Source organism: Danio aesculapii, chromosome 10 (assembly GCF_903798145.1).
Source record: "Danio aesculapii chromosome 10, fDanAes4.1, whole genome shotgun sequence".
NCBI lineage: Eukaryota > Metazoa > Chordata > Actinopteri > Cypriniformes > Danionidae > Danio > Danio aesculapii.
In genome coordinates, this window is record NC_079444.1 from 45,063,019 (window position 1) to 45,083,840 (window position 20,822).

The 20,822-nt window shown below is 35.3% G+C and overlaps 3 protein-coding genes across 3 annotated transcripts in view; 2 read left to right on the forward strand and 1 right to left on the reverse strand.

Moving 5' to 3' along the window:
- gnsb (glucosamine (N-acetyl)-6-sulfatase (Sanfilippo disease IIID), b) overlaps positions 1 to 12,282 on the forward strand; it is a 23,310-nt gene extending 11,028 nt beyond the window's left edge. Inside the window, exons 7-13 of the mRNA XM_056466645.1 lie at positions 164 to 246; positions 1,202 to 1,320; positions 4,719 to 4,822; positions 5,206 to 5,307; positions 5,437 to 5,547; positions 6,206 to 6,313; positions 8,722 to 12,282. Coding sequence (XP_056322620.1) covers positions 164 to 246; positions 1,202 to 1,320; positions 4,719 to 4,822; positions 5,206 to 5,307; positions 5,437 to 5,547; positions 6,206 to 6,313; positions 8,722 to 8,871 — 777 coding nt within the window. The 3' untranslated portion in view covers positions 8,872 to 12,282. The remainder of the gene's footprint in view (positions 1 to 163; positions 247 to 1,201; positions 1,321 to 4,718; positions 4,823 to 5,205; positions 5,308 to 5,436; positions 5,548 to 6,205; positions 6,314 to 8,721) is intronic.
- Positions 12,283 to 13,153: 871 nt separating this feature from the next.
- mrps24 (mitochondrial ribosomal protein S24) lies at positions 13,154 to 20,059 on the reverse strand. Its single transcript, XM_056466941.1, has 4 exons — positions 19,993 to 20,059; positions 17,844 to 17,900; positions 15,721 to 15,832; positions 13,154 to 13,569 (listed from the first exon to the last, which is right to left on the reverse strand). Exons 1-4 carry the CDS (start codon positions 20,029 to 20,031, stop codon positions 13,286 to 13,288), a joined length of 492 nt encoding a protein of 163 aa, XP_056322916.1. The 5' UTR covers positions 20,032 to 20,059; the 3' UTR covers positions 13,154 to 13,285.
- Positions 20,060 to 20,763: 704 nt separating this feature from the next.
- The window catches only part of nudcd3 (NudC domain containing 3), a 75,560-nt gene continuing 75,501 nt past the window's right edge, over positions 20,764 to 20,822 (forward strand). The window contains exon 1 of the mRNA XM_056466748.1: positions 20,764 to 20,822. The gene's annotated coding sequence lies outside the window, so the exon portion shown is untranslated.

Sequence of the window (20,822 nt, forward strand, 5' to 3'; positions counted from 1 at the left end):
GGCTCTCTAGTCTGCATGTGTAATAGATATGCTAATTTAATTCAGGATTGTGAGATCAATGTTTTACAAACACAATATTGCATAGAAACTCTGAAATATCAGCTTTAAGAAATCATCATTATTGATAATCTGGCAGATTTAACTGGCTTTCCTCTGATTTCAGGACAAGCATTGGTTACTACGGCAACCTGCTAATCCTATGCCGAACAGCTCCATTGATTACCTTGACAACGCTTTCCGCAGAAGGTGAAGATCGTTTCATTACCGTCCATATTTAAAACAGCAGGCGAATCATAGGCGAATTAAATACACAAAAAGTGTGTGTGTGTGTGTGTGTGTGATGTCTGTTTTCTGTGTCTTTGATATGTTGTTATGGCGTATGGGTGTGTTTATTGTCTGTGTTTGTACTGTATTGTGTATCTGTGTTTACTGTGTAGGTTTGTATTGTGTATTTGTTTAGTGCATTTTACTGTGTGTGTGTGTGTGTGTGTGTGTGTGTTTGCATTGTGTGTAACACATTTTTCCTGTGTGTGTGTGTGTGTTTGTATTGAGTGTGTATAATGGCTTTGTGTGTGTATACAATCTCTGTGTGTCTGTAATATGTATGTATGTGTGTGTGTGTGTGTGTATGTAATATTGTGTGTGTTTGTACTTTATTGTGTGTACTCTGTGTTTAATGTGTGTGTTTGTACTGTATTGTGTGTACTGTGTATGTGTGTTTCTATTGTGTGTGTGTGTTTGGACTGTATTGTGTATGTGCGTTTACTCTGTTTTTAATGTGTGTTTGTGTGTGTAACACATTTTTCCTGTGTGTGTGTTTGTATTGAGTGTGTATAATGGCTTTGTGTGTGTGTATACAATCTCTGTGTGTCTGTAATATGTATGTGTGTGTCTGTGTGTATGTAATATTGTGTGTGTTTGTACTTTTTATTGTGTGTGTGTGTGTGTGTGTGTGTGTGTGTGTGTGTGTGTGTGTGTGCGTGTGTGTGTGTGTGTATATGTAGGTGTGTAATGTTTACTATGTGTGTGTTTGTACTGTAATGTGTGTACTCTGCGTTTAATGTGTGTGTTTGTACTGTAGTTTGTGTGTACTGTGTATGTGTGTTTCTATTGCGTGTGTGTGTGTTTGGACTGTATTGTGTGTGCGTTTACTCTGTGTTTTTAATGTGTGTGTGTGTGTGTGTGTGTGTGTGTGTGTTAGATGGCAGACTCTTCTGTCTGTGGATGATCTGGTGGAGCGTCTGCTGAAGAAGCTGGATTCAGTGAAGGAGCTCAACAACACATACATCTTCTACACATCTGACCACGGATATCACACCGGTGCGTGCACACACACACACACACTCTCTCTGTGTCACTCAAACAAGCACAGTGTATATATATATATATATATATATATATATATATATATATATATACATTCAATTCCCCTTTATTTGTATAGCGCTTATACAATGTAGATTGTGTCAAAGCAGCTTCACATAAAAGGGCACAGTAAATAGGAACAGTGTAGTTCAGTTTGTAGTGTTTAAGTTCAGTTCAGTTTAGCTCAGTTCAGTGTGGTTTAATTATCACTACTGAGAGTCCAAACACTGAAGAGCAAATCCAACGATGCGCAGCTCTACAGATCCTGAACCATGCAAGCCAGTGGCGACAGCGGAGAGGGAAAAAAACTTCACTAAAGGCGGAAGTGAAGAAAAAAAACCTTGAGAGAAACCAGGCTCAGTTGGGCACGACCATTTTAATTTCTCCGCTGGCCAAACGTCTTGTGCAGAGCTGCAGTCTCAGCGGGGGAGGCTGGAAGCTGGCCTCAGCGAAGACTCGTCTGTCTCTGGAGCGTCACAGGAATCAGTCTCATGTTCTCCACTCTTCCATGACCACCACAGTAGCTGCTCAGGATACGGCCTGGTCCAGGTTTATGGAAACCTTGGGATCATCTCTTCACAGGTCTTGGATCGCAGGGCCTTGGGAAGAGTATCCCCAGGTGGAAATGGAGAATAAAGAGAATAATTAGCATATCTGCTGTTCATAGTGTAAATAAACAAGATGCGTGGAGCACATTCATGTATCATACCGCTAAGTGATGCACTGAGTGTACGCTTTACTAAACAGATGGGTCTTTAGTTTTTTAACTGCAAGAGTGTGTCTGAGCCTCGGACGTTATCAGGAAGGCTATTCCAGAGTTTAGGAGCTATAAATGAGAAGGCTCGACCTCCTTTACTCGACTTTGCTATTCTAGGTACTACCAGAAGCCCTGAGTTTTGAGACCTTAAAGAGCGAGTTGGATTGTAGCGAGACAGAAGATTGGTTAGATAAACAGGAGCTAGATTATTTAAAGCTTTATATGTAAGAAGCAAAATTTCACAATATTTTTAAAATCAATACGAAACACAAAGGGCAGCCAGTGTAAGGAGGATAAATCGGGGTGATGTGATCACGTTTTTCAAAAGTCCCAGATCTTTTATAATAGAGCTAATGCTAACTTTTTATCCCTCTAATTGCGGGTCGAGTTGTGTGTGTGTGTGTGTGTGTGTGTGTGTGTGTGTGTGTGTGTGTGTGTGTGTGAATACACTAATTGGGAAATTTAATCTTCTTTAAAATTATTTAATCTTTTTTAAATAATTTGCAAAATATTTAAAAAATATTTTTTTTTTCTAAATTTATATATTATTCTAATATAGATATACAGTTGAAGTTGAAATTATTAGCCCCCCTTAGAATTTTTTTTCCTTTTTTAAATATTTCCCAAATGATGTTGAACAGAGCAAGGAAATGTTGACAGTATGTCTGATAATATTCTTTCTTCTGGAGAAAGTCTTATTTGTTTTATTTCGGCTAGAATAAAAGCAGTTTTTAATTTTTAAAAAGCCATTATAGGGATAGTCTACAGAACAAACCATCATTATGCAATGACTTGCCTAATTACCCTAACCTGCCTAGTTAACCTAATTACCCTAGTGAAGCCTTTAAATGTCACTTTAAGCTGAATACTAGTGTCTTGAACAATATCTAGTCTAATATTATTTACTGTCATCATGACAAAGAGAAAATACATCAGTTATTAGAGATGAGTTATTAACACTATTATGATTAGAAATGTGTTGAAATCTGCTCTCCGTTACACAGAAATTGGGGAAAAAAATAACTTCAACTGTGTGTGCGTGCGTGTGCGTGCGTGTGCGTGTGTGTGTGCGTGCGTGTGCGTGCGTGTGTGTGCGTGCGTGCGTGTGTGTGCGTGCGTGCGTGTGGGTGCGCGTGCGTGTGCGTGTGCGTGTGCGTGTGCGTGTGCGTGTGCGTGTGCGTGTGCGTGCGCGTGTGCGTGTGTGTGTGTGTGTGTGTGTGTGTGTGTGTGTGTGTGTGTATACATGCATACATACATACTCCCTCTCACACACCTTATGGCCTGTTTCCACTGAGTGGAACAGTTTAGTACGCTTTTATGGCCGTTTCCACGACAGGGTACCAAACATGAGAAAGGGTACCAAAAGGCGGAGCTAGGCGCACAGCTGAACTCTATTGGTTTACAGAGAGACGTCATTCGCTTGCGCAACAAGCCAGAATAAAAACAAATAACCCGCCATGTTTGAAAAACACAGCGAGAGATTACAGCGGAATTATAAATACATATAATAACGAGCCATGGTCGATCTGGCCTCAAACAAACCTTGTCGTCATCTTGATGGACAGCCACAAATCCAAGAAGAAGAGCAGATTTACCCTGTGCCCCGTAGTTTTTTTACGAGCCAGCCTGAGGCGCGAGCGGTTTCGCTTTCTTGCTAGCGCTCGCCGCGCGTCTAACATTATATCTGAAATAACAAACTTATTGAGCTGATGATAATAACCTGCGCTTGATTATTGACGTGCTTTTGAAACCCGATCCTGTCAGACACTGACAAACGCGAGAGTGAAGCGTGAAGAAACAAAGGAGAAGCCAGAAAAAAAGGAGCACATTATTATTCAGCAAACATGAACAAAATGCCATGATTAACTAACTTATTATCTTCACTGTTTTGACTATTATGAACTCAGAATGACGGAATTACTCTCTAACAGAGGCTACATGTGCTGCTGAAGATTACAGACACAGATGAGAGGTTTTCACTGACTGTAGGCTATATTTTGTGTTGTTTTGAACTTAAATACGGGCGAAATGTCTGTTGTGTGTAGTTCTTCTGTATTTAGAAACATATCGGAGACTGTAAGGGTCTGTATGTGTTTATATATGTTCATTTATTTAGTTATTTAATATAATTACAGACGTTACAGTAGGCTGTTTCACACTGTCATTGATCTGCAGTTATAATCAGCTCATGTTCATTGAAAAGTTAGTAATGAACATTATACACAAGTGTTTATGTGTATGAAGCATCTGTTTTGTGAGAAGAGCTTCTCATATGATATGTAAGTGACCCGTACAGCTTTATTGTAGACATTTCCTCCAGTGAGAATGACGTCGACTGAAACTCTGTCATACACCACGCCCACCAAAAGAGTACCCTTGGTAGTGGAAACACAAGCCTGATAAAGGCGACCCGACCCGAACCGTACCGTACCAGTCAGTGGAAACGAGCCATTAAAAACAAAATTATTTCCCAACTGATATTTAGCAGGACAAGGACATTTTTTGCTGTATTTCCTATTTATAAGTGCATAAACAGCCCTTGGGAGATTTATTTATTTGTTTATTTATGTTTAATATGTATGTGATGATTGTCCAGGTCAGTTCTCCTTACCCATTGACAAAAGGCAGCTGTATGAGTTCGACATCCGCATTCCTCTGCTGGTTCGGGGTCCAGGAATCAAAGCCAAGCAAACACTTCAGGTCAGACCACTGATACACACACACACACACACACACACATATATATATATATGCACATAAATAAGCTATTGGTACAGCCCAGATCACATACCTATGCACTGTTCTATGTGATTTTGTAGTGTAGATTGTATATGCATTCACCCTGAAATATTACAAAAAGAGTGTATAATAGTAGTACATAGTACAAGTGCATAGTTTATATTAGTGTCTAAGTGCATTAGTGCATAAGGGTACTAGTGTATATTCTAGTGCATAAGTACATTGTGTATAAGGGCATTGGTGTATAAGTGTATAGTGTGTACATTGGGTGTATAAGTACATTAGTGTACAGTGTGCCATTTGAGACGCAGCTAATAGTAATGAATGGAGTATTGTCTGTGCAGTCTCCAGTGCTGAATATTGATCTCCCGGTGACGATCCTGGACATCGCTGGAGTCAATCTGTCCACCGTCAACATGGACGGACAGTCCTTCCTGCCGCAGATGGTGAATTATCTTCAGCTCATCTTTATTTCTATAGTGTGTTTACAGTGCAGGCTGTGTCAAAGCAAGTTTACAGATGCTTCAGTCCAGGTTTCAGAGAGTGTGTGTGTGTGTTTGTGTGTTTGTGTGAAGGCCCCGTCTCTGCGTAACGGCACCGAGCGGCCCTTCTTCCTGGTGGAGTACACCGGTGAGGGTTACTTGTCTCAGGACCCCAGCTGCCCCAAACTGGGCCCCGGCCTCGCTGTGAGTCTCTCAGTGTACGCACACACACACACACACACACACACACACACACACACACACACACACACACACACGCACACACACGCACGTATATATTCATTCATTCATTCTTCTTTAGCTTAGCCCCTTTATTCATCAGGGGTCGCCACAGCAGAATGAACCGCCAACTATTCCAGCATATATTTACACAGCGGATGCCCTTCCAGCTGCAACCCAGTACTGGGAAACACCCATACACACTCATTCTCACACACTAGTACATTACAGCCAATTGAGTTCATCAGTTCCCCTATAGCGCATGTGTTTGGACTGTGGGGGAAACCGGAGCACCCGGAGGAAACCCACACCAACACGGGGAGAGTTGACACATAATTAATCTATTGAGTTTTCAGCCATAGGAAGTGACATCACTAGGATCAAGTCACTTGCTTGAATTCAGCTAAATTTAGAGGCGGTGCTTTATTATTGCTAAAGTTAGAAATCTTTAAAAGGAATAAAGTTTCACAGGAGGGTGGATCAGTTTGTCTTCAGCGTACTATCAATATCAGGATATTGTGATATGAGATTTGTCATATCGACCAGCCCTAACACACACACACACACACACACACACACACACACACACACATGATCCAGCAGCGTCTGCTTTGTGTTCCAGGAGTGTTTTCCAGATTGTGTGTGTGAAGATGCCTTCAACAACACATACGCCTGCGTCAGGACGCTCAAAGGCGCAAACCTGCAGTACTGCGAGTTCGCCGACAACGAGGTGTGTGGGGGTTTTGTTTTTGTTTACAATCTTATTATTTTATCATGATATTGTCATTTTAGATGGGAATTATTTACTTTTCCCCAGTTATAAGTTACAAAATAAATTAAGTAAATTAAAATAAATGAATGAAGCAAATAACTGAATGTACTTGAAGTAAATGAATATATGAATGAAGTAAATGTATGAATTATTTACTTGAAAGAAATCAAGCAAATGGATGAAGTGAAGGAGTGAATGAATGAAAGGAATGAAGTGAATGATTGAATGGATGAATGAATGAATGGATGGATGAATCAATCAATCAATCAATGAAAGGAATGAAGTGAATGAAGAGAATGAATGGATGAATGAATGGCTGGATGAATCAATCAATCAATGTAAGGAATGAAGTGAATGATTGAATGAAGAGAATGAAAATGAATGAAGTGATTGAATGAAGTGAATGAATGAAGAGTGTTGGAGCCATTTATGGGTTGCGATTTTCTTTTGCACCACTAGAGGGTGTACATGGTATTTATGAGCTTTTTGATCGCCATGAATGTGAGAACGGGTTTATATTCGTTTTGTTTATTTTGACAAAATGGCCAATAAATGGATTGGAATATCCAACTTTATTTGCAAAAGGTATGGACATTTCACTTTATTATCAACCCGTTCAAGCAACAAACGCGTCAGAACCACAGACCAAAATATACACACCTACAAAGAGAATGAAATTAATAATCAAAATAAATGAAGTGATTGAACGAAGAGAATGAAATAAATGAATAAATTAAATGAATGAAGTGAATGAATATAGAGAATGAATGAATAAAATAAATTGAATGAATGAAATAAATGAATAAATTAAGTGAATGAATGAAGGAAGGAAGAGAATGAAGTAAATGAATGAATGAATAAAGTGAATGAAAGAAATGAATGAATGAATGAATGAAGTAAATGAATGAATGAATAAAGTGAATGAAAGAAATGAATGAATGAATAAAGAGAATGAAGTAAATGAATGAATGAATAAAGTGAATGAAAGAAATGAATGAATGAATAAGGAGAATGAAGTAAATGAAGGAATGAATAAAGTGAATGAAAGAAATGAATGAATGAATAAAGATAATGAAGTAAATGAAGGAATGAATAAAGTGAATGAAAGAAATGAATGAATGAATAAAGAGAATGAAGTAAATGAATGAATGAATAAAGTGAATGAAAGAAATGAATGAATGAATAAGGAGAATGAAGTAAATGAAGGAATGAACAAAGTGAATGAAAGAAATGAATGAATGAATAAAGAGAATGAAGTAAATGAAGGAATGAATAAAGTGAATGAAAGAAATGAATGAATGAATAAAGAGAATGAAGTAAATGAATGAATGAATAAAGAGAATGAAGTAAATGAAGGAATGAATAAAGTGAATGAAAGAAATGAATGAATGAATAAAGAGAATGAAGTAAATGAATGAATGAACAAAGTGAATGAAAGAAATGAATGAATGAATAAGGAGAATGAAGTAAATGAAGGAATGAATAAAGTGAATGAAAGAAATGAATGAATGAATAAAGAGAATGAAGTAAATGAATGAATGAACAAAGTGAATGAAAGAAATGAATGAATGAATAAGGAGAATGAAGTAAATGAAGGAATGAATAAAGTGAATGAAAGAAATGAATGAATGAATAAAGAGAATGAAGTAAATGAATGAATGAACAAAGTGAATGAAAGAAATGAATGAATGAATAAGGAGAATGAAGTAAATGAAGGAATGAATAAAGTGAATGAAAGAAATGAATGAATGAATAAAGAGAATGAAGTAAATGAAGGAATGAATAAAGTGAATGAAAGAAATGAATGAATGAATAAAGAGAATGAAGTAAATGAAGGAATGAATGAAGTAAATGAAGGAATGAATAAAGTGAATGAAAGAAATGAATGAATGAATAAAGAGAATGAAGTAAATGAAGGAATGAATAAAGTGAATGAAAGAAATGAATGAATGAATAAGGAGAATGAATGAAGTAAATAAATGAATGAAGTAAATGAAGAGATTGACATCAATGAATAAATTGAACAAATGAAGTAAATGAATTGATGAAGAGAATGAAATGAGTGAAAGAATGAAGAGAATTAAATAAATGAAGTGAATGAATCAATAAATAAATGAAGTGGATGAATGAATGAAGAGAATGAATAAATAAATAAATAAATTAATTAATTAAGTGAATTGAATAAAGTAAATGAAGTAAATTAAATGAATGAAGAGAATAAAATGAATGAATGAACAGAGTGAATGAAGAGAATCAATGAAGTGAATGAAATGAATGAATGAATTAATTAATGAAGAGAATCAATGAAGACAATGAAGTGAATGAATGAATGCATGCTAAATTAAGTCTGTGTGTTTGTGCTGCAGGCATTTGTGGAGATGTACAACCTGACGGCAGATCCTCATCAGCTGGAGAACATCGTAAAGAAAGTGGATCCGTCACTCCTGCAGATCATGAACCAGCGGCTGATCAAACTACAGTCCTGCGCTGGAGACGACTGCAGAAAAATCAGATGATGATGATGAATACTGCAGGCAAACCTCACGCACAAATCAAGATCTGCTGCTTTATATACACACACACACAGACACACACTCAGAGAGAGAGAGAAAACAATACATGTAACACTCTCCTACATGTAAACAGGTACATTTGACCATGTTTTGAATTTGAATGCATTCAGCTGATCTACGAGTCTAGTGGGAGCACTTTTAGCTTAGCTTAGCATAAATCATTAAATCGGATTAGACCATTAGCATCTTGCTCAAAAAAGCTGAATTATTTTTTAAGCTTAATTTTTTTAAGCTTAACTCTTCTGTAGTCATATCGAGTATTACGATGGAAAAAGAAAAGTCTACTTGCTAAGCTATTTTCAGCCTCTGCATAATATCATTGTGCTGCTTTTGGCTATGGTACAGCAGTAAAGATGTTATTATGCCAGAATAAAAGTACAGTTCAGTCATATCAGCCTAGCTGAAATTCAAAATAACTTTTGAATTTATTCGCTTGGTAAATGATAAAGCTACAGAAGAATTAAGATTTAACTAAATCGTGGAAACTGGTCACTTTTTGAGTGAGATGCTAATGGTCTAATCTGATTCAATCAATTATGCTAAGCTAAAAGTGCTTCTGTTACACCCAGAGATTGACTGGATGGCTTCAAAACGTGGTGAAACTCCCCTGTTTAACTGCAGGAGAGGGTTAAATAAGCATATTTCAATTCAATTTAATGTTTCCAAAAAAGTAAACAAACTTCATTAGTGATTCATATAATGCAGATATTTAAATAAGTCATCAGCTGCAGGCACAGTGAGAGTAAAAAAACAACAATCCCTGTGGCTCAGCGAAACCATGAGCAAGAAAATAAACATTATTCACAACATAAAGGGGCACAGTTAGCTTAGCTTAGCATAGATGATTGAATCGGATTAGGCCATTAGTATGTCACGCAAAAAATATTTAACATAAACTAAATAAAAACATAATTATCTTAGCATTTAGCCAGCGCTCCCACAACTGAAACTTCTGTCATCATTAACTGACAAACCTGTTTGAGTTTCTGATGAACAAAATAAACAAGATATTCTGAAGAATCAGTCGTGGACTTCCATAGGAACAAAAATACTCCTTTTCCAGCATTCTTCAGAATATCTTCTGTTTTTTTTGCTCAACAGAACCTCAAACAGGTTTGGAAGAAGTCAGTAAATGATGACAGAAGTTTGATTTTTGGGTGCCCTGGCCCTTTAAATCCAGTTTTGTCCAAACATGTTGTGTAGCTTATAATGACGCTGGTTTTATATCAGTTGAATAATGTAAATTATGCTCAGCTTTTTGCACAGATCAATCATTTTGCATCATGAAAGCTCAATGTATCAGCACAGGGAAAAAATAACAATAATATTGGACCAATTTAAAGAAACACCTCCTTTTGTTATGAAAATATGCTCATTTTACACTCTCTAAAGTTAAACAGGTGAGTTTTACCATGTTTTGAAAACATTCAGCTGATCTCTGGGCCTAAAAGAAGCACTGTTAGCTTAGCTTAGCATAGCATAGATCATTGAATTGGATTAGACCATTAGCATATTACTCTAAAATGGCTAAAGAGTTTGGATGATTTAACTAGTAGACATTATTTACAACATAATTGTCTTAAAGGGCCAGCGCACCCACAAATAAAACTTCTGTCATCATTAACTGACTTCTTTCTGTTGAACAAAAATAAACAAGATATTCTGAAGAATCAGCCGTGGACTTCCATAGTAGGAATGAAAAGTACTCTTTTCCAGCATTCTTCAGAATATCTTGTTTTTTTTTTGCTCTACAGAACCTCAAACAGGTTTGGAAGAAGTCAGTAAATGATTACATAAGTTAGATTTTGTTTTTGGGTGCGCTGGCCCTTTAAATCCAGTTTTGTCCAAACAGGCTTGAACATGTTCACCAGTGTTGTTTCTTATAATGACGCTGTTTCTTTAAATCTCTCTTATCAGTTGAATAATGTAAACAATGTTCATCTTTTTGCACAGATCAATCATTTTGCTTCATGAAAGCTCAATGTATCAGTGTTAGAGGGGAAAAAATAACAATAATATTGGATCAATTTAAAGAAACACTCCATTTTTATGTAAATATGCTCATTTTACACTCCCCTAAAGTCTAACAGGTGAGTTTTACCATGTTTTGAAAACATTCAGCTGATCTCTGGGCCTAAAAGAAGCACTGTTAGCTTAGCTTAGCATAGATCATTGAATTGGATTAGAATATTAGCATCGCAAATGATTAAAGAGTTTGGATGATTTAAACATTAGACATTATTTACAACATAATTGTCTTAAAGGGCCAGCGCACCCAAAAACTTAACTTCTGTCTTCATTTAGTTAAAAATTACAATTATTTACATTAGTCAACCTTTAAAGAAACAGCGTCATTATAAGCAACAACACTGGAGAACACATTCAAGACCAGTTTGCACAAAACTGGATTTAAAGGGCCAGCGCACCCAAAAATGAAACTTCTGTCACATTTAACCAATCTCTGTCTAAAAGGAGCACTTTTAGCTTAGCATAGATCATTGATACGGATTAGACCATTAGCATCTCAAAAATTACTAAAGAGTTTGGATGATTTAAACATTAGACATTATTCACAACATTTATTATCTTAAAGGGCCAGCACACCCAAAAATGAAACTAGAGCTGAATGAATGGTCACAGGGATTACTTTAGTTTTGCCTGTATGTGTGTGTTTTGACTCTAAATGTACAGATTGACCTGCATTTTCTGAATCACTAATGAGTTTCAGCTACTTTAACAGAAGGAAATAAAGAGGAGGGAAAATAAACAGCAAATCAATTTATTTTTAGGTGAACTGTCTCTTTAAATAGACTAGAAATTAATATTCTGCATAATTTACTCACCATTATGCTAGAAAAGTAGACAGATTTGCATTCTATGCCAAAGAAAAGAGGTTTGTGTGAGTAAATACTGAGAGAACAGTGTAAAAAAGTGAATGTATTTACAGCCTGATTGTAGTTTCAGCTACAAGAAATCATTTCTGAGGGATTTCTGGAAGTTTACTGGCTTCACTTCCACGTCATGCCATTGATTTTTCAGCACTTTTTATGGTAAATGAACCAAATGGAGTCTAATTTACTTTGTGCATTTTAAGTTTTGTTTTGATCTTCATTTTTGTGGTTGTTTTATGACGTTTTCCTTCATATACTGTGAATTAAACCGTAATGTGAGCAGATCTGCTGTTTTTAATGCGTGTAGCTTTAGCAAAGGGAGATGGTGGGATGTTGAAGGGAATTGTGGATTTTAATCTGAAGCCTGATTGTGCCTGATTTTTGCACTAAAGCAGTGTTTGTGCCTTTTTTGTACGATCCAAATGTCTAATTTTGACTAATCAATAAATTTACAACAGAGAAAGGATTGATTTTCTTTGTAGTGTCCATTTGATATAGTCATTTATACTTGTTCTCATCTATCAAAGATTCATTTCATTTTATTAAGTTCGTTTTTAAGAAGGGAACAAAATTTAGCTTTTTATTTTAGGACCATAAGAATGCACTACTTTTATTTTTATTCTTTCATTTACAATAATTGTAATATTTTTAAATGTTTGGTGTTTTTATTTGCTTGTAAAATGATCTATGAAATTCTTTTATTCATTTACTTTTTTAGCTTATTCCCTTTATTTATCTAGGGTCACCACAGCGGAATGAACCGCCAACTTATCCAGCATATGTTTTACACAGCGGATGCCCTTCCAGCTGCAACCCATCCATAAACACTCACACACACACACTCATACACTGCGGACAAATTAGTTGATCAATTCCCCTATAGCACATGTGCTTGGACTGTGGGGGAAACCGGAGCACCCGGAGGAAACCCACACCAACACGGGGACAACATGCAAACTCCACACAGAAACACACACTGACCCAGCCGAGACTCGAACCAGCGACGTTTGTGCTGTGAGGCGCCACCGTGATGCCCTTATCAATGAAATTTTATCAAAAAAATCTTCATCCAAATTTAATGAAGTTTTTGAACAGTTTGTCCATACCTTATACATTATTTCCAGCTTTATTATGACCAGTACCAGTATTTTGATAGCATGATACTTTGTTTTACAATTTTCATAATGCTTATAGCAGCATAGTCTATGGGAGAAAAGTCCCGCTTCAGTCTACGACAGCTGCTGATAAACCTGTCAGGCTTTATTCTGCTGGATGTACTTAATCTTTTACTTATATGAACTTCTTGTAATGACTGACCATGACATATAGGACGATTAGTTTTAATGAAACAAAAACATTTATTTAATAAAAAACCCAATGCATGATCTTCTCCACTGCCGTCATGTGGATCTATATTTGACTGATGTTTTCTGACGTGCTGATGTACATGTATTGAGCACAGTTTATCAGAGGTATTTATAGACGACTTTCTCGTCCACTAGCTGGAGCTCTATCTTCACAGGACACTTGTAGAAGTGCGAGAGCAGCTCTTCTGTGTAGCCCAGCAGGAAGTAGAATTTGCTAGGCAGCAGTTTCTGGATCATGACGGCGCAGATGATTAGGACGTTTCCCCTGCGCTTGATGATCAGCTCGTCTGCTAGACAGCTGTGAAACGTGCCGAAGATGAAGCGGCGGATGAAGACGTCCTCCAGCACACGCTCCGCTGCTCCGCCCTCAGCATGGAGGTTTCCTGCGGGACGGCAATTACATCGTATTAGTGACGCGCGCTTTACAAAATTCGATACGAAATACAAATTCGATAGAAAATTTTCATGAAGCATTCATTTTGAATCAGTAGTTTGGACTGCGTATCAAATTGGTGAGGTCATGTGAACTCAGTAAACGAGGCTTTATGTTATGGTTTTTAAAATTCAATCTCTCTCCACTAGGTGGCGATTGCAGTACAAATATTTAATTAATTGCTTTGAAACTTTTATGAATGTTTTATTTTGAATCAGTGTTATGGAATGCGTCTCACATTGGCACGGTCATGTGATTTCAGTAAATGGTTTTAATACATCATTACCGTTTTCGAAAATTCAATGCTTCTCCACAAGGGGGCGATTGTAGTACAAATATTTAAATAAATTGCTTTGAAAACTTTATGAATGTTATTTTGAATCAGTGATTCGTAGTGCGTATCAAAATGGCACGGTCATGTGATTGTAGTAAACAAGGTTTTGTTAACGCCATTATCATTTCATTTCACCTTTGTTACATCGTTACTGTGAATCACTGCTTCATCAAGCTTTGAAATCTTTATGAATCTTACTTCAAATCAGTGGTTCGGAGTGCGTATCAAATTGGCAAGATCACGTAATTTCAGTAAACGAGGCTTTGTTAGGTGATTACGATTTTAAACATGTAATATTTCTCCACTAGGGGGCGATCTGTGTACAAATATTAAAATCAATATGAATCATGCGAGCCTCCCGGTGGGGAATCTTTAAAATCTTTTTCAAATCAGTAGTTCACGGTGTGTATCAAACTGGCTTCGTTATTGTTTCGAAACACTTCAAAAATTAAATATTTCTCTACCAGAATTTATAATAGTGTACAAAAAAAATCAATAAGAATCATATCGCCCCTCACCCCCCCAGTGGTGAATCATTTCCTCATGAAGCTTTGAAATCTTTATGAATCTTTTATTTTGAACCAGTAGACTGGAGTGCGTATCAAATTGGCAAGGTCACATGATTTCAGTAAGCGGAGTTTAGATGCATCATTACGTTTTTGAAAATTCAATGTTTCTCCACTAGGCGGCGACTGGAGTTCGAATATTAAAATCAACTGCTTTAAAACTTTTATGAATGTTTAATTTTTAATCAGTGGTTCGGAGTGCGTATCAAATTGGTAAGATCTCGTTATTTCAGTAAACAAGGCTTTGTTACGTCGTCATTGTTTCGGATATTTAATATTTCCCCACTAGGGGGAGATCGTTGTAAAAATAAAATCCATATAAATCAAGCAGCTTCACTCAGATCGCCCCCCAGTGGAGAATCACTGCTTCATGAAGCTTTGAAATCTTTACAAATCTTCAAATCAGTAATACGGAGTGCGAATAAAATGTGCAATGCGTGATTTCAGTAAACGAGGCTTTGTTACATCGTTACAATTTCAAAAGTACAATATTTCTCTACTATGGAGCATTCGAATCATTAGTTTCAGTAAACGAGGCTTTGTTACCATTTCAAAATGTAAATTAACTCAATATTTCTCCACTAGGGGGTGATATGTGTAAAAACATTTAAATCAGTATAAATCATGCGGCTTCACTCAGATCGCCCCCTAGTGGAGAATCACTCCATGAAGCTTTGAAGTCTTTATGAATCTTTTACTTCAAATCAGTGATTCAGAGTGCGTTTTACTTGAGCAAAGTCATGTGATTCAATAAAGAAGGCTTCAATATGTTGTTACTGTTTTAAAAAATGTAATATTTCTCCACTAGAGGGTGAAGGGTGTAAAAATAAAATCTATATGAATTATGATGGTTCACTCAAAATTACTGTTTCATGAAACCTTTATGAATCTTTTGTTTTGAATCAGTGGTTCTGAATGGGTATCAAATTGGCATGGTCACAATCTCAGTAAACAAGGCTTCTTTACGTCATTACTGTTTTGAAAATTCAATGTGTCCACTAGGGGGCGATCTGTATTAAGAAAAAATATATAAATCCATATGACTTATGTGGGTTCACTCAGGTGCTCTAAATCTGACCGTTTCAGATGCTGAATGAATGGTGTGATTATGCATTCACAATGGTATGAACCGTTATAGGGGTGGTTAATGGCTGTTATTTGTCCTCAAGTATATAATTATAACTATTTAATAATGTTGTACCAGTGTGCTGTGAGAGCCAGCCCTTCCTGTGGCCGATGTGATGAGGGTGATGAGCCTGTTCATATGTCAGCGGACGATCTCCTTTACCCACACGAATACGAGCCGCGCGGTTCTGAAACACATTGAAGAATAACATTCATTCATATATGATGATACTATTAAAGCTGCACAATATAGTGAAAAAATATTCTTTTTCATCAAGGGGGAAAGCCCCGCCCACTACTGCCCATCTCTCCCTAATTAGCATAAACAGCAGCCCTGAGTGAGAAGCAGCCATCTGTCCATTAGCCATTAGAGTGTTTGAGCTGCTGAAGATAATGTCAGCATAGACTAAGAGGATTATAGATGTGGAGTTTTAGACAGGAGCGACATAGACTGACAGAAGCATGAACACACACTCACACTGAAGCACACATGCACACCTGACCAGCACTGACAACACACACACTGCTGTTTTACATCTGTCACTATGGTGAGGCACAGACATCTGTAGCTCCGCCCTCTTCTGAAGGAAGCACAGTCTCATTTCAATTTAAAGCGACACGAATAGGAATTTAAAAATCTTTAAAAATTTGCATACATTTGTTATTACTACAGTAAAACTACAGTATCGGGTTATTTGTTTATATTACTTTAATTGTTCTGTTACCATATAGTATATTGTATTACCTATAAATTACCATAGTATTTTTTCATGTGCATGATATATCATAAAAGATGCAATAGTTTTTCGTGCATCTATACTGTATATTCATGCTTATTCCAGAGACAAGGAAATGTTTAGACAACACAATACCAATGTTTTGACAGTCGGTTTCTGACTCTGCGGCCCTGATATTTGATAAGCAGGTTAATGCAGTAGTTAAATCATGCTTATTTCAGTTGAGATTTATGGAGGACGAAACCTGCAAAAACAATAAATAAATAAACATGCAAATAAATAAATAAATTAATGAACGAATAAATAAATACACAAATTCCTGCATAAATAAAACAATAAATGCGCAAATAAATCAATAAATGTATATATAAATCTACAAATTCCTGCAAAAATTAAAACAATACATAAATACACAAATAAATTAATTAATAAATACACAAATTACAGCATAAATAAAACAATAAATGCGCAAATAAATTAATGAATAAGTAAATACACAAATTACAGCATAAATAAAACAATAAATAAATAAATACACAAATTACTGCATAAATAAAACAAATAAATACACAAATAAATTAATGAATAAGTAAATACACAAATTACAGCATAAATAAAACAATAAATAAATAAATACACAAATTACTGCATAAATAAAACAAATAAATACACAAATAAATTAATGAATAAATGAATACACAAATTCCTGCATAAAACAATATATAAATATACAAATAAATAAATGAATGAATACACAAATTACTGCAAAAATATATACATAGTTAAAAGTGCGGTGTGAAAGGGGAAAGTACTTTCAGTTTAGCATTTTCTTATTCCCACAACATCTATGTAATTTATTTCATTATTAATCTGCCCGCACTATTTATATATTTATTTATTTATTAATTTGAGTTTTTATATATATATATATACTAATGTTAATTTATTATTATTATTCATTTATTTGCATATTTATTTATTGTTTTATTTATGCAGTAATTTGTGGATTTATTAATTAATTTTAGACTTTTACACGCCTGAAACTTGTCTATAGCGCTTGTTCACTGCTGCTCTTATAGTTGTGTAAATTGCTTCCTTGTCCTCATTTGTAAGTCGCTTTGGATAAAAGCGTCTGCTAAATGACTAAATGTAAATTTATTTATTGTTTTTGCAGGTTTCGTCCTCCATAGAGATTACTGGCCAAAGTCCAAGGCATTTTAACCCCTGCTGAATTGGAGAGAGTAATACATGCATTTACATCTTCACGTCTGGACTACTGCAACTCAATTTATAAAGGTATTGGTCAATCGCCTACAAGTGGCCCAAAACGCAAGACTTCTTACTCGTAAATTTGAGCACATATTTTTTATAGATAAAGTTCAGAAATTTATATTTGATGGAAAAACACAACAAATCAAAGCATTAGATATTACTTTGTGGAAAGATGTGCAGTGTGTTTCACCTTCAGACAGACCGCAGTGCAGTGAATACTCCTGAAACACCCAGCAGAACTGAAGACCTGTCAAAACACACACACACACACACACACACACACACACACACGCACGCACACACGCACACACGCACACACACACGCGAGAGAGAGACCAATAAAAAACAAGAGATGTGCTTTCAAAAGCAACACACATTGATTTCCAGACTGTTATAAATGAATAGCTAAATATTACTAGTGATGCTCTGATCAGTCGGCCGGAGATTGCTATGGACCAATAATCACATTTTACAACTCGATCGGTATTTGCTGATCTGGCCAATCTCACGAACCAATCACAAGTGTTTGTTTACAAATTTACAAGCAGAAGAAGATGCGTGCGTGCGTGCGTGCGTGCGTGTTCGAGATATACATCAGCAGTGCTACAACACATGAGCAATGTTTCCAAATTGCATTGTTAGTAATATTTCATACCATTTATTTTCTGTCTGTTTTATCTATTATATTTTGTAAAGCTACTTTTGACCATTACATGTAAGCAACATCTTTAATTTATTCTCTTAGGTAATGCGAGATCTCAAACTTAGAGGGAAAATGTGCATTATGCAATGGCAAAGTTATACAAAGCATCAGAATCATTACTCGGTATTGGCCGATCACCATGACTAGGAATCAGTACTCAGTATCGCCTGCAAAAATCCTGATTGGAGCATCCCTTAATATTACTTATAGTTTATTCTATTTTTATTATAATTTTGATCGCTACTACTATGTCATTTGTTTTTTAACTTCCTATTAAATTGAAGCATTACAAATGCTTTGGTGATAATACATTTGCAATGCTAATGAAGCAAGTTTGATTTGAATTGAGAAATAGACACTGTTATGCAGTAATTATACTGAGTATTAATCATATTATTTATTAAAATACTCATTAAATTGTATTTTATTAGCGTCTACCCCTAAACCAACACCACACCGTAATGTAAAAACAGTAATTATAACGAGTATTATTCATATTATTTAATAAATTACTCAATTAATTGTATTTTATTAGTGTCTACTCCTACCTCAACACTCACAGTAATGTAAAAACAGTAATTATAACTAGTATTAATCATATTATTTATTAAAGTACCCATTAATTGTATATTACTAACATCAACCCCTAAACCAACCCCTCACAGGTAATGTAAAAACAATAGTTATTATGAGTATTATTCATATTATTTAAAAAATTACTCAATATTGTATTTTTGTAGTGTCTACACCAAAGAAATTGTTGTTTATTAGTGTCTACTCCTACCTCAACACTCACAATAAAGTAAAAACAGTAATTATAACTAGTATTAATCATATTATTTATTAAAGTACCCATTAATTGTATATTATTAACGTCAGCCCCTAAACCAACCCCTCACCGTAATGTAAAAACAGTATTTATAACGATAATTAATCATATTATTTATTAAATTAACCATTAAACTATTTTATTAGCGTCTACCCCTAAACCAACACCTCACCGTAATGTAAAAACAGTAATTATAACGAGTATTATTCATATTATTTATTAAATTACTCAATAAATTGTGTTTTATTAATGTCTACTCCTACCTCAATACTCACAATAATGTAAAAACAGTAATTATAACTAGTATTAATCATATTATTTATTAAAGTACCCATTAATTGTATATTATTAACGTCAGCCCCTAAACCAACACCTCACCGTAATGTAAAAACAGTAATTATAACGAGTATTATTCATATTATTTAATAAATTACTCAATTAATTGTATTTTATTAGTGTCTACTCCTACCTCAACACTCACAGTAATGTAAAAACAGTAACTATAACGTGTATTAATCCTATTGCTTATAAAATTAGACATTAATTGTATGTTATTAGCGCCTACTCCTACCTCAACACTCACAGTACTGTAAAGATATTAATTATTGGTGTACAGCGTCACAAAAAATTGCTATATTGATGTGAATATCCGCAGCTGTATCCCTTGAGAATGGGTTATAATGCTGCAGTTCACGTCAATCCAGACTCGCTAATCGATCACGTATAATACATCAGAATCACAAAACAGTAATGTTCATCATCGATACAAACAGACGATCAGTTATAAAAGCAGAATCTGAATCTTACCGACAGCAGTTTAGTCTGTCTGATCAAGGACGCCGCCATGTTTCCTCCTCTAAAGCGCAGAAGAAGAGCGACAGTACCGCCACCTGCCGCTCCGGGTATAACCAAAGTCTTTGATATAACACATATTATTAAAGCAATTTAATCTGTTTTTAACGTTTTTATTATTGCATAAAAAACATTTTGATTATATATGTTCATTGTGTTCTTCATTGATTCCGCCATCTGCACTTTTAGTGTATTTTTTTTAGATAAAACCTCTGATGTTGCAGTGTTATTATGGTCAATTTCCCTTATTTTGTGATGTTCCTGTTTTTTAATGTATTTAATACATTTCAGTAAATGTTTTAAACTCATCAGATGTATATTATGTTGTTTTCAGCTTTCTTATTCGGCCGATAGATTTATAAAAGTTTATAAGTAATGTTTTTTTTATGTTTCATTGCAGTATAACACAAATAAAAATAAGACAGGATTCAAATAAACACGTTTATCACAATTTACAGAGTACAAATAATAAAGATAATCAATAAATAAGCATTTCAGTAAATAAAACACACAAAACAAACAAAATACACGACATGATCTTCTATCAATTATACCGAAACATTCACAGTAAAATCTAAATTCTCTTTGGAAAACCAAAAACAAAAGTTTTGTTTTAAGGCTCTTTATAAAAGTAACATACCTACTTTTAACCTACATACTTTTATTTTGTAGCGCGTGAGCCGGAAGTACGGCAGCTGTTGCTTCCCCTGAAGAATCTGTTGTTGTGATTGTGTTGCCGCGCAGTTCCCCGCCGCTCTTCAGTGTGTTCTCTGTGTATTTGCGGT

Excerpts from the sequence above, each read along its gene's own strand:
- mrps24 (XM_056466941.1), bottom strand. The coding sequence starts at position 20,031 with ATGGCGGCGTCCTTGATCAGACAGACTAAACTGCTGTCG. Across the intron at positions 17,901-19,992 it reads GACAGACTAAACTGCTGTCG|GTCTTCAGTTCTGCTGGGTG; the intron begins GTAAGATTCAGA and ends GTGTTTTGACAG. Across the intron at positions 15,833-17,843 it reads GCACTGCGGTCTGTCTGAAG|AACCGCGCGGCTCGTATTCG; the intron begins GTGAAACACACT and ends AATGTGTTTCAG.